Below are 16,741 nucleotides of genomic sequence, written 5' to 3' on the forward strand. Positions count from 1 at the left end.
TTATGTCTGCACAAACATCCGTAGCCTAGACTGATCACTCCGTTATGCAAGATGACCTTCCTAGTTGCAGCACTTGCAACTGTTTAAGCATACCCAAATGTCATGTGATCAAATCGTAATAGGAATAAACTTCTGTATCTACACGTGCCAAATGATTCTCATTTAGTAGCTGTAAATAATGAGAATGATTAGGCGTCCACTATGACGAGCAAGTACTTTACCATTACCACTGGATTTAGAATGATACAAATATACTGTTCTATTTAAAAAAAGGAAAGTGCAAATTGTATAAGTCTCCTTATCAATTTAAGTACATTCAACTTATTAAAAAAGTGTAGCAGAAATTCGTAGCAAGAAATAATCCGGTCGGCAAATCGTATAGCCGAAGTAACATTTGTTTTTTATTTTTTTTTTACCAACTCGAATGGAAACGTAGCAGTAGCAAGCGGCAACATTGATTATTGATAGACGAAAACTACAGCAGAAATATTCAGCAACGAATGGCGACCTTTTCGCGAAAATTGTAACAGCAACGAAAAGTTGCTCGTTGATGTTTCGTCGAAGACACAGTTTTATATTAACGTCACTGTTCTCAGATCGTTGCAGCGACGTTGCATCGGTCGTGTGCATCGGCTTAGTGAAATATTTTAAATATCAGACGTTTAAAGCATATCCAGTGACAATTAAGCGAGCATATTTTTTATATCCGTGTAAACGAGAGTGAAAATAAATCAATAGTAATTACTAACATGGATAATAGTGAGGAGACAACTTATAACTTCGAAATGTGTACAATTCATAGCAATGAAATAATTTTGATTAACAAGGACAATAACACAGCTATTAATAGTAACTGCACTTTGGATAATAATGAAACGCACACAGTAAATAACAGTGATTGTAATGATGCAGTGAGTTCTGATAATAATTATAATAACCGTACAAATAAAATTGATAATCGCAATGGTAAACATGTTAAAGATGCTTAACTTTATTATTTTTCATTCATTCGATTTAAAAATGTTGGAAGTGTTTAATTAATATTAATTCATGCATGGTTCTCAACGCCGCAGTCGTGAAAACGCACCTGCATAAAAGCAAAGAACTAGTCCTTCTCTTGTTAAAAAAGCGAAGAAGGTCTTTTTGCATTCATTGGGGATAATGTTCACCTTTTATTTAACTCAAAGAATAAGCTAATTGCACGTTAATGCATATCTTCATGTTTGATTTAAAATGATCCCGGTGTCATTTTATTAAAACCCATTGTAACAAAACTGTTTCCAGATTAAATAATCGTTACTCATTTATTCGTACCACTTTTTAAAAATGAAAAAAATATTACTTTTACAGAAAATATTTGTATGTATATTTATGTGCACATACGTACTTATATGTTTTTTACTAAGTGATTAATAGTTCGGCCATTACGAATTATGATTGAAGCAGTTGTTCAAAAAGAGAAAGAGTCTAATAAATTTTAGTTATTTATTAACCAGATATTACGAATAAAGGTACATTTTTTTGGATAATTTGGGTTATATTAGATATACGCATACGTAAATCTTTTTGTTTTAAATAAAATTTTAAACATGCCTAACCTTAGTTATTTCCGGTTTTAACACTGCCAAAGATATCCATACTGTTACTTTGTTGAACCAGGTGATAGCAGGATTTACATTAAGTCGCCAGTCTGATAAATTATGACAAACAACGTATTTACTATAATGTTCGATTTTTATTGCCATTATTCACAACGACTGAACATAATAAATAGTGCTCGTATTAATCGTTTAGTCATAATATATATTATCTTCAGTTATTATTAATTTATTCTTTTTTGCATAACACCATAGAGAACAGATATCATTATCAAATTATTATTATTATAATGTCACACATTCTATAACTCGCAGTACTTATTAAATATTGTACTTTAAGTTAGTGTTTTACAAACTCTTTTCATCGCAGAACGCTTTTTAAGTTCTGCAATTTTTAAGGAACATTGGAATAAATTTGGATTTACTTTAAGGATAAACAAAATTTACTTTAAGGGCATTTCTTTTAAATTGTATGAAACACATATAAAAGTAGACAACGTTTCACTATTCTCCAAGCTCAATTTCATCATTTTTCGCGTAATACTAAACTGGTTGTTTGCGAACAGCTGTCTTTCGTGGTACACAATTTGGGAAACGCTACTTTACGTCATAGCTGTATCACGTATATAGTATAATAAATACGATAAAAAAAAGTATTCATCTAAATCAGTTTTTCTCGAAAATACTAACAATAAGTAGATACAATATAGATATAAAGTATCTTTCCAATAAATTATCGATAGAAATGCTACACAGTACCTTATCATACTCGTATATTACACGTCACAAGTGACGATAGTGATCTTTCCGGTTAAAACGTTATAGTACTCGTTTCATCTGAAATTCTCTGGATTTCCTTTTTATTTAACAACTTTATAACTCTCTGTTAACAATGAATTATTTTAAAGACACGAACAATCGCTAAATAATAAAAAAAAAGTATTGTACTTTTAACATCTTTTTACAATGACAAATTTTCTCAAGCACCATACAGTAAAATACGTTGAGAATGTCATAACTTTTTTGTAAACGTATTTTAACTTTTAATACAATTACAGGTGTATTGATACTAATTAAGAAAAAATACATAAACATTCCATGGATATAGAAAATGATGTTCCGGTATTAAATATATTTTACAGATAAATTTTCCATTTATTGCCGTTTTATAGGACGTTGAAAAAATAGTTCATTTAAATGAGTCGAGCACAATTATTTTTTTATTAAAAAGATGAAATAGATGGAAGCTAGAAAAAATTGATTTCCATTGTTTCTAGTTTTAATCAATTTTATTAGCCAATTTTTAAATTTATTATTTTCCCAGTTTTGAGATAACCAATAAAGTTTCTATTATAGATGGTATATTGTAGCAGTGATACAATCCTCGGCATCATCATTGCATTCAGATATATTGTAAATGCAATCATGCAAACATTTTGCGACATAATTTCTTAATGGTTCATAATACTTTAGTATTTTAGTTTGTTAACAATCGTATGTTTTTTTTTATTTTTTCAAGAAAATTATACATTTTGCTCACTAAAATATTACGCTTTAGCTGTTCGACAAATATATGATAATAATTATTGAATTCTTAATAATAATCCTGTAACGCTATTGTGATAAGAATTCCATTACGTAATAAATGGCGTACACGGTGCCCGACTAATGATATTTGTATATTCTTAATGTGAGATTTTATTTGCTGATCAATTCGTTTCATTTTGCAGATTAAAACGTTTCGTCATAGCACCAGCAAGACATTTTTCCGTAAGATGTGTTCAATTTAATCTCGTTTACGTCAGTAGCGCGGATTAAGTTAATCTTATGAAAAAACATAGATAAGACATTTAAAACATTATAAAAATGTTCATCTGTCTTCTAGCCTGATTTTATTCGAATTAAAAATGTTATTCAATTGAGCAATGATGTTCTCGTGATTCTACTGCGCCAATTCATTATTTTCCTCACTTTTTACCATTATCAGTAACTGTGAAAATTATTTAGTTACATGTAAGTAGCGTAAGTAGCTTATTTTATGCGTGGCAGGCAACTTTCAGGTAATAGACATATAATTATTGCTGCCTATGAATCGAATGTAAGCGATAGCATTATTTTGTCAGTTAAAGTTCTGTGAATTTGTTCAATGCACTCGTATATACTCAAATAACTTTGTTTAACTATGAATCATATGTATAGTGCTATATAAACGTGATATACTTCTGAAAATTCTTCTTTAATACTTCTCACTAATTTTTCAAAATCGATTTTTGTACGTGTCAGATATATATAACGTATTTAGACTTAAACGATCTACCGGTACTTTGGTTTGCTTAATTTTAAAATTAGTTTCATAACTTCAGGTGCTTTCTTAGTTAGCATATTTCCAGTCCCATACTATCTATATTTCCTTAACGCACTTTAAATTTAAATTTACATTGATATTAAATGTAGAAATTAAAGTAACAGATAATCATATGCGGAGTACAAAAGTATTTTGTATTTAGGAATATCTATCGAAGGAATTTTGTACGAAACATGTACTGTAACACCAATAAGCTTATTGAAATGCAGAATGATATTTTATTTCCAATTACTGTAACGCTCTACTAATTGCAATCGACTAATTAAACCGTTCGATGATGTTCCTTAGTGGAAAGTAATTTCTAAAATTGAAGACAAAAAAATAACCCACTGAAACTGACTAAATAGAAGCGGTGCCTCAATTATCGATTATGATATCGTACAAATTTATGCTACGGTGATGTTATTTGGGTTTTTTGCGTGTTTGTTCATGTATGGTAAAATATTTATTCGTTTTATTCGAGATTCACACAGTTCACAACATTTTTTTCGTTACTGGAATGGGTCAGTGATATCTCGATTGTTTAATTGATAATAGATTTGGCAGTAGGAGTGTTTTCCTTTTGTATTTGTAATAATTGTAACAATTTCATTGCTCGTTCAGTTTTTCTGATTCTGGAGTGATCGACTCCAATGCCTTACCAGCTGATTAACGATTAGCTGTAAACGACACATTAGGTGTTAGTGGTGATTTCTTTCTTGAAGTTTTCATATTTTTAAACGTTTCACTTTTTGTCAAAGTTTAATTCCAGTTTCCTTCATTTATACTATTTTAAACTGCGAATTTGAAGTCATCCATAAAATAACCTGTTCACCTCTTTTATTTATAACTTTTGTACGTTCTCCAGTTTGTTTTTCTAAACTCAACGATATTACTGTTATTTAATATCAGCAACATTTCTGTTACCATCTGAAACATCTCTTTCGTTCAAATAGTTCAGCGTTGGGATTTCACTTTTCAACTAGTCAATTGCTTTCCACAAGGTATTTAAAGTGTATTTTGTATACAAAAATATTGAATTAAACATCAGGAACTTAGTTTTTACAAGCGAAGTTATAAAAATTATACAGCTTACTGGATCGAGTGATTAAAAATAATTGTGTTACAATTCTTTTTTTTTGCAACAACAAGAGCATACTTATATTTCTTATAAAAATTCTTCGTAAGATAACCAAGAATACAGTGTTAGACTGTACAGAAGATTTCCATTGAAAGGAAACAATAACATCAATCATGACAGAATTTTTAAATCCTTAAAGAATTGCGACAGATTCTAATATTTCTCGTAATCTTGTCTATTATTAAGTGTAGATAAAGATAAGAACTGTAATACTAATTATAAAACGATAACGAGCGACATCTGAGAAACCTGTCTCATTTTTGAATAGTATTATCATTCTCATTTGTTCTTTCACCAGTTTTCAGATATGTAAATAAATGATACATATTTATAATATAGCAAATAGCATATGATCTGCTCATAGTTTTTGATTTGATCATTCGAATACAGTACACTGCTCTATAATATGAATTCTTATCGCACGCTAAAGATATTGTCACTATTTTTATATAGCGCGATTGTTTAAGAATTAAATCTACTATCTGATTGAACACTAGATTGTTTTCTTCATCGTTATCGACTTGTTCTGTTTCATAGTTTGTTTTTCCATGCGATCACTCTCAGTATAACGATAGAAGTATACGCGTTATGCGATGAGAATTCCTGTACGTACTATTTCCTATAAAGCGAGACTACTGTAATTAAATTGCTTTGAGAAGTAGATTTGCAGATTTTAACTTCACTCTTGATTGGCACACGTACACCAACAAAAAGAACCTGAACTTGGATATACAGACAATCTGTGATAATCTGAAACATTAGACTGACAAACTTACACCAGATCTTTTATTCTTGAAATTTAATTAGTTGAAACAGAAATAAAAGACGCTTTTCGTACTCGTCAAGTATGAACGAAATGTTGGATTTTAATTTTTATGTACCTGTAGACTTGTGAACTTTGCGTTCTAATTTGATCTTTGCGGACTTACAATTAGTACAGTGATTTATTTAATTCACGAGTCCTTATTTCAAAGTAAATATCGTCATGATTACAAAATAGTACTTCGTTCAACGGATTTGGTGGGATACGTTAGTTTCCATAATTAAATATGCTACACGTATTGATAAACGTTCTTTTTGAAACAGTATGCTTTCGGAATCTTTTCTATTTGGCGATGCGATAACGATACTTTACCGTATTAAGTCGTGCGATTCTTTTCAAACATTGTAGAAATTTATGCAATTTGTCTTGAGTAACGATCACTTTTTGATCAATTATATAAATACCATCGCGCTTGATCTTATTATAATTAGAAATATTTTATCAATGTGTTGTTACGAGCCTTAGTCGCGCGAGTAAGGCGTCAAATTTACAAAGGAGTATAGTTTATCAGTTCATTAAGCCAAATAGTGGTTATGATTGCGAGTCTAAGTGTAAAATTAGAAAACTTCTAATGACAAATTCTAAATTGAATTTGACTCTATTTGATGAATCAAGATCTAATGAAATTAGTCATTAATTGCACTTAACTATTAGCGTTACGAAACAAAAATTTACAAAAATTTCTATTTATCAAAGCGTTGCTTGGTGTTACTGCACTGATAATACGAAGGCTAAAACTGGTCAAGCAATTAAAAATAAATGTAGTAGCAAAACGTAAAATGGCATTCTTTCGTAGAAAATTTGCAAATATGAATTTTTCACGTGAAATTAGCTCATGTCAATTATTATCATCACCCATATTATAGTAATTTCTAGATTAGTCAAATGCCAATTCGTTTAAATTTTCAAAAATAATTTTTTTTTTTCAATAAGTTTCACTAAAAAAATTATTTAAAATGAAAAAATACTCAGTACTTCCACTTACCTGACACCCTATATATCGTTCGTTTTAACGTAAATTGACTTCAACTTGTGTTAGTATAATATATATTATCATAGCCGTAACCGATATTATAATTTTAGTTGTTAACAAATGTTTAATTTATAATTTCTAGCATGGTTTGGATGCAGACATACGCAGGCCTGTTTGATGGCTATGGGGTTCCTTTGTTGCTATGCCATTAGGGTGACCACATCAGTGACATTAGAAGCAATGACCAACGCTTCCAGTGCAAATCCTGACTTCGATGTATGATTACACCTTTATCTTTGCTTTTGCTCATTATTCATCTATTTACTAAGTATCCTAAAAAGTTTCCGCGATTTTTACAACATTTTATAAACTTACTAATGAATTTTGTAATGTATACAGTGACAGAGAAGTGACTCTAAAACATTTCTAGTTGTCATTATTTGCACGTTTGTTTTACGTATAAGTTTAAACTTTATACAAAGTTCGTATTGATTATGAATTATATAATGTTTGGGAATTATTATGCACATAATTTTAGATTAGAGACAACATATATAGATATAATCGAATCATTTTTATATAGAAAGTGAGACATAAAAAACCAAGTGCAAAAACATTATTTCAGTACTATCTATAACATTGGCATATTATGTAAAATATTATTCCATACACGGTTTCAAAAAATAGTCGATATATACTCACCACTTAGATAATATGAAGAACATACCCAGCCAGCACAATGTATTGCCACGGCGAACGGTGTGTCATAAACCCGTGGCAGCACCGTGCTAGCATACCATGTCAATGACACTATGGCGCGACTATCGTAACACGGTGTGTCGAACGTTCCATTTATGAATTTCATTAAAACTCATCTTAAATACAATGAACTGAGTTACCAGAACAATGAACTTCTAATAAATAATTATATATATAGTAACGCAAATATGTTTACTATACATTAAATTATTTACTACAAATTAAATGCTCTCATAAGTCAGTTGAATTTCCTTGAACAATATGGTGTTAAATTGGGTTAAATAGTAGATATCGTACATCTTTATTGTGTTTCAATTAGGCGATATAATAATTTAGAAAAAAAATCATTTTAAAGTTATAAAAGTTGATCAGAAATCTTATATTTAGTTTATTAGCAAGGATTCAAGGTAGTGGGTATAAAATACGAAGTGGTTCTACTTAGAGCTATATGTTCTTCGTTGGTTGCCTTTCGCGTCGCGAACTTCCTTAATATGGAGAATTTAACGGTCAAAAGAAAGCAGGTTTACGAATGAAGGTTCAGTTCTTTATGCGGGTGCAGATACGCATCCTCAATTAGAGCTCAACGAAAAAAAGCCGGATTTAAAAAACGCGGTCAGATACCAAATCCTACAATTCCGGGTCCTTCCCACCCTCGCAATTTTTAAATCCCTCCTAGCACTCCTTCCAAAACATCCTTAACACGTTCGCGGACGTGACTGTTATAACATTCATATTCATTGTGATGCAGAATAACACAAATGCTATAACATACAAATTTTAAAGCCAATTATTATTCATTTAATTCTATATAACCATAATTTTATGTAATTATTATACATTTTAATACAATGCCTGTCTATTTTTACAACTCAGTGAACTTTTTACTGCCTGGAAACGTGTTCACTAGAAAAATAATAGTAACTCCTGTATGAATATATCGAAAAGTATAGTTCACTTTTTTAAACGTTTTCATTGTATGATAGCGTTTCGGTCGATTTATAACTTAACCTATTTGTACTGGAAGATTACAAACTCAATAACATTTACATATATTTAGATTTCAGTTAAAAGCTGATTAACTTTAACGTTACTTTGCAAGGTATAACGAGTGATTTTAACTTCATGAATAATATGAGTAGCGTCACGCGTCATGAATAATATGCGCACCAATCATAACTTATAGAAGGGTATCGTCTTACAGTATCCGAAGCAAATGGTTCAGAAATTATGTGACTTCTTCATTTTTATAAAAACACACAGATTTCTATGAAACAGTGATTCCTTGAAAGGAGGTTAATGTCTCCTCAAGAATAGATGAAATATAAAAAGTGTACACTGTTTTAAAAGGAGTATTACCACTTAACCCACTACTTGACAACAAAACCACATGATACTGATGACTGATTGCGAGTTTAAAGGAAACTCACGAGAATTCCAAGTATTGTTTACTTAGTAGCGTTTACTTTTATGTTATAACTCCGGAAAATCGTTGTTTGTTGACCGATTTATCTTTTTTGATCAAATTATCGCCTTTCATTCTGCCATTTTAACTCGCTTTTCAAAAAAGTGACGGGCAAATTTGGCCGTTTAGTCAAATATTTGGTTACGTAGTGAAATTTCCTTTAGGCCCGGTACCCTTGACGTTAAAATTGTTGGCTACTTGACCTTGAATTATGAACCCCTAGCCCGTGGAGTTGCGTCTCATAATGGATAAACATTGCATCAAATACACAGCGTGCAATGTTATTTGCAGCTGTAGAAGCCATTAAGGACATTATTTTGAAACAGAATATAATACGTCATTGTACACACGCATACACGTGTACGGACAATATAAAAACATTATGAAAATATTTTGTAAGTACTTTAACTTAAAATATAATAAATTTTAGAGCATTTTGGTTTTACTTTTTCTCAAATCTCGTATCCTTTTTTATTTTAATTCAATCTTCACTTTAATTTCATTTTAATCTTCAACGTCTTTTTAAACAAGTGCACGAGTTTTAAAATCTTTTACTTTTGAGAAAAACGCATGAGTTACAACAGAAATTATACATTAAATTTTTCTGTTAAAGGAATAAGAATTTTACTTGATTAACTGGTTAATTTTGTCATTTTTCAATCCTTCTGCCTACAGTTTTATAATACCATAAACATTCGATAGTGCACAAAATTACAACATAAAACTATATCGTAGCATCAAAAATAATTCTATTTTGTTTATGGTAAGCATTCTAGATATAAGCGTACATTTATTCACTTACCTTTAACAAAATCAAATGATCATAGATGTATGACATAAAATGAGTTTGAAAACATGGCAGGAGAGGACTGAAGGATGAAATTAGAATTGAGAAAAAATTGTCAGTCTTCGAGGTGCGACCGAGGTGTTATTATATTGTATTTACGTATAAATGATAAAACTAACATTTGAGGAAGGTAGCTACGATAACCTTGACATTGACATATGTTGCCAAGGATACTATTCTAAATAATCACCAAGACAGTCAAACAATTGTTATTTTTAAAAATGTTACAAATTATTAAAGATAAGACACTTTTCAAGGAAATATTTTACTCTTGTTAAACATGAATTAATTTTCATGGACACTCAGAAGTGTCCTTGAAAGAGGCACCTCCCACTCCAGAAAAGGAGTTTCTTGCCAGCACTAAGAATCTGGTGTAAAAGAGACCGAGCAGATTGCGGATAGCAAATGCGTCCAGGAATAGCAGCCTAACCTAATCTAATTTAACCAAACGTTTAATCCAACCTATATCACAAAACTTTATAACACAACCTAATTAACCTAATATCACAAAGGATAAGCGAATTTACTTTGTTGTTCCTTAACAATTTATTATTCAAATCACTTTTCTTTGTTCGTAAATGTACTATTTGTCAGTTTGAGTACTTAAAATAACTACTGCGCATATTATGCAAACTATTTTGCTTTTTAACATGTTTAAAGATATGCCAACTATTTACAAGATTTACTTGTATTCAGTATCTCAGGATACTTATAATTCTTCTCAGTATAAATAATTTCATATAATCATTAAAGAACACTTTTCACTATTGTAACTCGTGCCACTTTTAAAATAAATGGTTTAGAAAAATTACTGACTTGTACTAATTATGTACGATGTATGTATTTTACTGAAGTGATGTTTGAAAGGACTAGGAGGAGGAGGTGATCTAACAAAATTCATGAATAAATTACATACATAATAATAATAATTTATATCCTGTATTTTATTTAAAGGTTTATTCAAGAATTTTTTAATTTAATATTCATAAAATACAAAAATAATACCAAATCAACTAGTACATTTTGAAACATAAGTATAAGAAATTCATAATTATAAGATATTTCGTACAAAAGTAGATCAGTTCAATTTAATCGTCGTTGTCGTCATTAATAGAAGTGATTAGGTCCCCGAAAACCATATTTCGTCTTCCTCTTTTTGGTGACAAATCTAACGTTAGAAATTCCTCTCTTTCATCTAAAATTAGTTTATAAGGAATTTTATGATAAAGACTTATCCAAGGAATTTTTAGCTAATTAATTTAGTTTCAGTCTGTATTTTTTGTTCTTTTTGTTATTATTAACTAGACTTTTTTAAAAAGAGACCTATGCCACTTACATGCATAACAGCTTATATTATATATTTGTATCGATAAATATTGTTGCAAAAATATATCAAATAAAACGGTACAGTTATTGCATTAATTATTTTTAAAAATTGCCAATATTACAAACATGTAAAAGAACGAAAATTGTGCTGATCATTTCGCTGTTACTTTAAAGGTTACAAAGCTTTCTGAAGTAAATCAATTCGCGAATTGATCAGTGAAATTGTTTTGTAATTTGTCAAAATACCAGATAACAATCAAAAGTAAAACCTCATTGTATTATTCTAAAGTCAATTTGTTTTCGTTAAAGGAATTCCCGTGGGATAATGCGGTAAAAAATCTCATTCAAAGTTCCTTCTTTTGGGGATACGTGTGCACGCAAATTATTGGGAGCATAGTAGCACAACGATGGGGCGCTCACAAACTTTACGCACTGGCACAATTCGTTTGCGGCTTCGCAACACTTTTAATTCCTCTACTTGCCAAGTACTATGGATGGGAAGCTGTCTGTGTTTTGAGAGTAATTGCAGGTTTATTCCAAGGCGTCGTTCTTCCGTGCATCCACACGTTACTCTCAAAATGGGCACCCGTAGAAGAAAGAGGGAGTATATGTAAGTGTTAATCAAATAATATTTTAGATAACAAAATAATTCGTTTAATAGGCAATTGTTGTATTTATTACATAATTAAGATGATCAGTATCGACTTGTCATCGTAAGATGACATTTGACTCGCGTATATTATTTAATTGTTGGTATCGCAGTTATTTTGATTTTACAGAATTTATATTACAATCGCATTTATATACAGCTTGCATGAAAATATTTGTATTTTCACAGGTTCTTTCCTTTTATTTCCAATAAATGTTATTTTAGGCAGTATATTCAACCACATCTATCCAAAACACTTTTCTTAAATTAAAATAAAAAGTAAACCGAAGACTACGTGCCTGCCATTTCATTATATTGTTATAGTTATTTAAAAATGCTTAAACAACATATGCTGCAGGTTTTAAATTTGTACATTATCATCCATTTAGAATTTTCCCGGCATTTTTCTTCTCTATGGAAATAAAAATTACTGAATATTCCAACTGTCGCTTACAATTGAATGTATGCTATAAAGAACTGCCCTCTAGGGAAAGTCTCCAAAAGTCAGGAGAGAATAAAGTTTTACGCCTAAAGCGTTAATTTGCGAACATAGAATTCTATGGTTAAGTAGCTTTAGGTTGATGGTTTTCATAGATCTACATCTAAATCGACAGTATCTTTGATTGGTGATAGTAAACGGTAGACATATCGATCGAATATGAAATAAGAGTGTAATATTTCATAAACAAATACCTATCGAATGAATAAGTTCACTTACCAAGTGAATTTATAGAAAGTTTCATCGTTAAAAAAATCCAATTACTATCGCCTGAAGGATTGGACTCGGACATTATTAAATACTTTTTGTATCTATCGACCAGAAGTAAAAATTTTCATTTTTATTTTTTTATCATATATCTGAATGATATAAGACGCATTTCGTCATTGGATTGGTACATAACGGACTCATTGGGTATTCCCAGGCCTTTATTCTGATAGCTAGAAAGTACGAGCGAGTATTAAGAAGAAAACCATGTTGGATGATCGTATCTACGTATATTTTGAGTTTTCGAAGAACATTATCCGAGACAAAGTTTGTTACGCGAGCACAAATTTCAAGGTTAAAATCAGGTAGGAGAGAAATGATGAGACATGTCACATAATTGCGATTTATAAGATCTTTAGACATTAATTTTACAATGATAACGTTGTAACATTACATAGCTTTGTGTAGCATTCAAATAGGTGAAAAAATTCGGCGGAAAATGAAGTTGACGAAAAGTAGTAGTTCATTGGTCGTTAGATAGTATGGGATATTATAAAACTACACTGCTTCTTCGTATTGTTCGCAGAAAATCTATTGTTACTTATACAAAGTTTATTTTTTGCAAGAATAATTGTTTTAGTTCCAGGAAATAACATTTCGAGGAACATGTTTGTTTAGCTGAATTGAATGTTGTAAAGAAAAGTAAAATAAAAGCTCGTTAGAGCATGATGTTAGTACTGATGTCACATGAGTATGTCGCAATCTTCACTATATACCGAAACTTAACGATTCAAGACCAGAATCGTTAAACATTAAGCGAACAATCGCTAGAAAGATTAACTCGAGGAAAATGGCGTCAGCACAGGAAGTTATTATTTAGGAATTAGATTGTTATATAAAAACACGCGAGAAAATTGATTCCGTGTATTTTTTTCCGGTGACGAGTGTAGAAACGATGCTTAAGATCTAATAGAAGACAAATTTAGAGTAACTTTTAAAAGACTTTTGCTTTTGTTTGTAAATTTATTATTTTGAAGAACGCTTCTGATAAATTATTATAGTCATTCTTGTGTAAACACGTGATTGTTTCGAATTCTTCGATAGGGTTTTACTTTTGATAAAAATTATATTTTTTGTATTAATTGAGTTCAAAAGTATTTCCGACTTGTATGTTTTTATAAATAGTATACATGTATGGAAATATGAAAAAAATACCCGCAGTTTTTAATCAAGTTAAAGCTTTGATTGCTTCATAAAAATCAATAAAAATGAATTTAATACTCTTCAAATTACAGTTTAAAGTGTATTCAAAAAGCTCTACACATGTTACGAATGTATGACTTTGTCTTTCACATGCCAATTAAAGTATTATCATTCATACCAATATGGCATCTGTCTTTCCTAATCATTAATTGGAAATTAAAAGTGGAAATTAATTTTGTAAAATTGTTTATCGATCGTAATTTTATAAAATTATTTAATCTTTTCTAACTTGCACCTTTGACTAAATTATTTTTATTTGGTTTAACGAATACTAAATAGTTGCAAACGATTGGGACTCCCTTTCTCGAAATAATATTCTGTATTATACACATTTACATTAAACGCATTTACAAGCATATATAATATATTTAAAAAAAGTGCAAAATTATGAATAGTCGGACAAGCTGATAAAAGTTGTAACAAAAATTTGAATTTAATTTTTCACGTCAGCACGCTCAATAACCGTAGAAGAATTTGGTTTCTCATTAATTGCTATAACAATATCACAATTGAATGAAAAGCAAATTTTTTAATAAAATTCGAAGTAATTTGAGGAATCAACTATTTAAATGTAATAACTTATTTAATATATGTATTTTATGAAAAATTTAGCGACGTTCGTTTACGCTGGTGGCTGGATCGGAAATGTAATTTGTTTGCTGAGTACGGGACTACTGTCAGCTTCTAGTTTGGGTTGGCCCAGTTGTTTTTACATTTGGGGCGGTATAACTATAACCTCCAGTATTGTGTTCTTCTTTGTTGGTAAAGAGTCACCAAGTGAACATCCAAATATACCGCAAGATGAAAAAGAATACATTGAGACTAGTCTTGGAATAATGGAAACAGAAGAGGTAAGAATACTGATATATTTTATTAAATGTACAGAAAAACAGATTCTAAATAAATGAAATTAGTAAGTATGACAATTTCTTGAAGCGGGGACTCATTTAAATTCGTATATTAGTAATGTTTCAAGATCAGAATATTTATTAAGTATTTTATTTGCAATCTTTATAATAAGAATAATTGAAGGAGCTCGCAAAGCGGGATCAATTATATCGTTTTCGAAATTTACAACTTGCGTTGTACTTCATTTAGTCTAGCTATACAATAACTGTATAGGACTATCGTCAGGCGTGAGAGAATATCTAAAATGATTCTACGAGTCAAAATAATATAGAAATAATAAAATAAAATAAAAAATCCACTGGTGAGGTTTCGTTTAAGAAATAAAATAGTTATTGAATTCCGCCGAGTACCATCAGTTTTGGTATTTCGACACATCGTATATCTTTTTAAACTAGAGCCTAAAGGTCCTGCTGAGCGAGTGGAAAATGTATGAAACGTGTTACATACGCACAAATCATTTTGACGTCATACTTGGAACATTTTACATCGAAGCAGCTATTGATAAATGAGTGGTTAATACGTCGGCATTGCAGTTCACATCGATAAATGATACATACATTATTAATTTAATTCACGATGATACACGATATAGAAATATTATAAACAATTATGTTCGCTATTCTTCGCACAAATACCTAAACCCAATTATAAATCATATAATACATTATTTAAAATATGAAATATTATGTCAGTGTCTGAAGACCAACATTAAACTTTTCATGCACAATATTAGTTCTTATAGGACTTTATAATTTGTATGACGTCATTAATATAGCTGTTATGAATTACAATATATTCGTTAACTATTTACCAACACGATGCAATCGCTTCGATATGAAAATGTTGGCTGTCTGATGCCAAAGTATTTACACGCATACGTCTTGCGCATCTCCCACTAAATCGACCGTAGTGTCAAATTCAAAATGCAAGCGCCAGAATTCAATATGCTGTCCGTACATGTAAATTAATCGTAAATGTACATTGCCAGTACGATACTAAAATCGATATGTGATTGTACGTTATGACTACTAAGGTATCTATCTACATAGGTATCTCCTATGGACTTCGAATATTAATAATGCACTCTACAGTCCCCTTTCCTAAAAGATTCAATCACACAAGTACAATTTTTTTCTATTTCATGATATTTATTTTATTCTATCTTCAAACAGCATCTTTTGCAATTTCTCTCAGGACTGACCAAACATTCTATATGTAACTCATGCATAAGTAAATAAAGCTAAATAGTTCAAAATAAAACTAAAAATTAGATTATTTAATGAAAATATTAAGACAGAATATTATTGTAACGAAATGCCTGCATACTGTAATTTGGTAACGCCTAATTCATAACAATCCAATTAGTATTAGAAACCTGCTATTTTAATCTTTTTCAATCAACTCTATTATATTTACGAATGTATCCCACTTTTATCATTCTGAACGAAATCATTTAAGAACAATTATTATTATTAAAGTCCAAAAGCAGTTTCAATAGTTACAGACATGAGTTTATTGGAAAATCGAGAGCTTGTAATATTCAATATTGTTCAACTGCATCGATTTTTTCCAAACCTATTTGTACAGTTAATAGTAAAAAGTACGTTAATTTACCTAATAGTTTACAAAATAGATGTCTTAAATTAAATTTCAATAATTTATGCGATTGCCGCTAAAATACATAGTTTCATTATTATTAATATACATAATGGATTTAATTATAAATTTCTCTCGAATTCATTGTACTATTTATATTTCTTTTTATTTATATAGTTTAAAGTCTAAAACTCTATGGGATTTAAACTTTGTACTAACACTATCATTATAGCGTAATAAGAACAATTAAATACAGAACATTTACAGTACTTAATTTAACGTAAAATGAAAGCAAGACAATCATCGTTATTAGAATCACAAAATTACTGATGCGTTGAAGGGAAT

General features: G+C 30.0%; 1 protein-coding gene across 1 annotated transcript in view; it reads left to right on the forward strand.

Annotated features, from left to right (window-relative positions):
- LOC143432726 (putative inorganic phosphate cotransporter) overlaps positions 1 to 16,741 on the forward strand; it is a 31,805-nt gene that overhangs the window by 12,307 nt on the left and 2,757 nt on the right. The window contains exons 2-4 of the mRNA XM_076909586.1: positions 7,022 to 7,155; positions 11,583 to 11,883; positions 14,504 to 14,742. Of these exons, the coding sequence (XP_076765701.1) occupies positions 7,022 to 7,155; positions 11,583 to 11,883; positions 14,504 to 14,742 (674 nt within the window). The remainder of the gene's footprint in view (positions 1 to 7,021; positions 7,156 to 11,582; positions 11,884 to 14,503; positions 14,743 to 16,741) is intronic.

The sequence above is a fragment of the Xylocopa sonorina genome, chromosome 2 (genome assembly GCF_050948175.1).
Source record: "Xylocopa sonorina isolate GNS202 chromosome 2, iyXylSono1_principal, whole genome shotgun sequence".
NCBI lineage: Eukaryota > Metazoa > Arthropoda > Insecta > Hymenoptera > Apidae > Xylocopa > Xylocopa sonorina.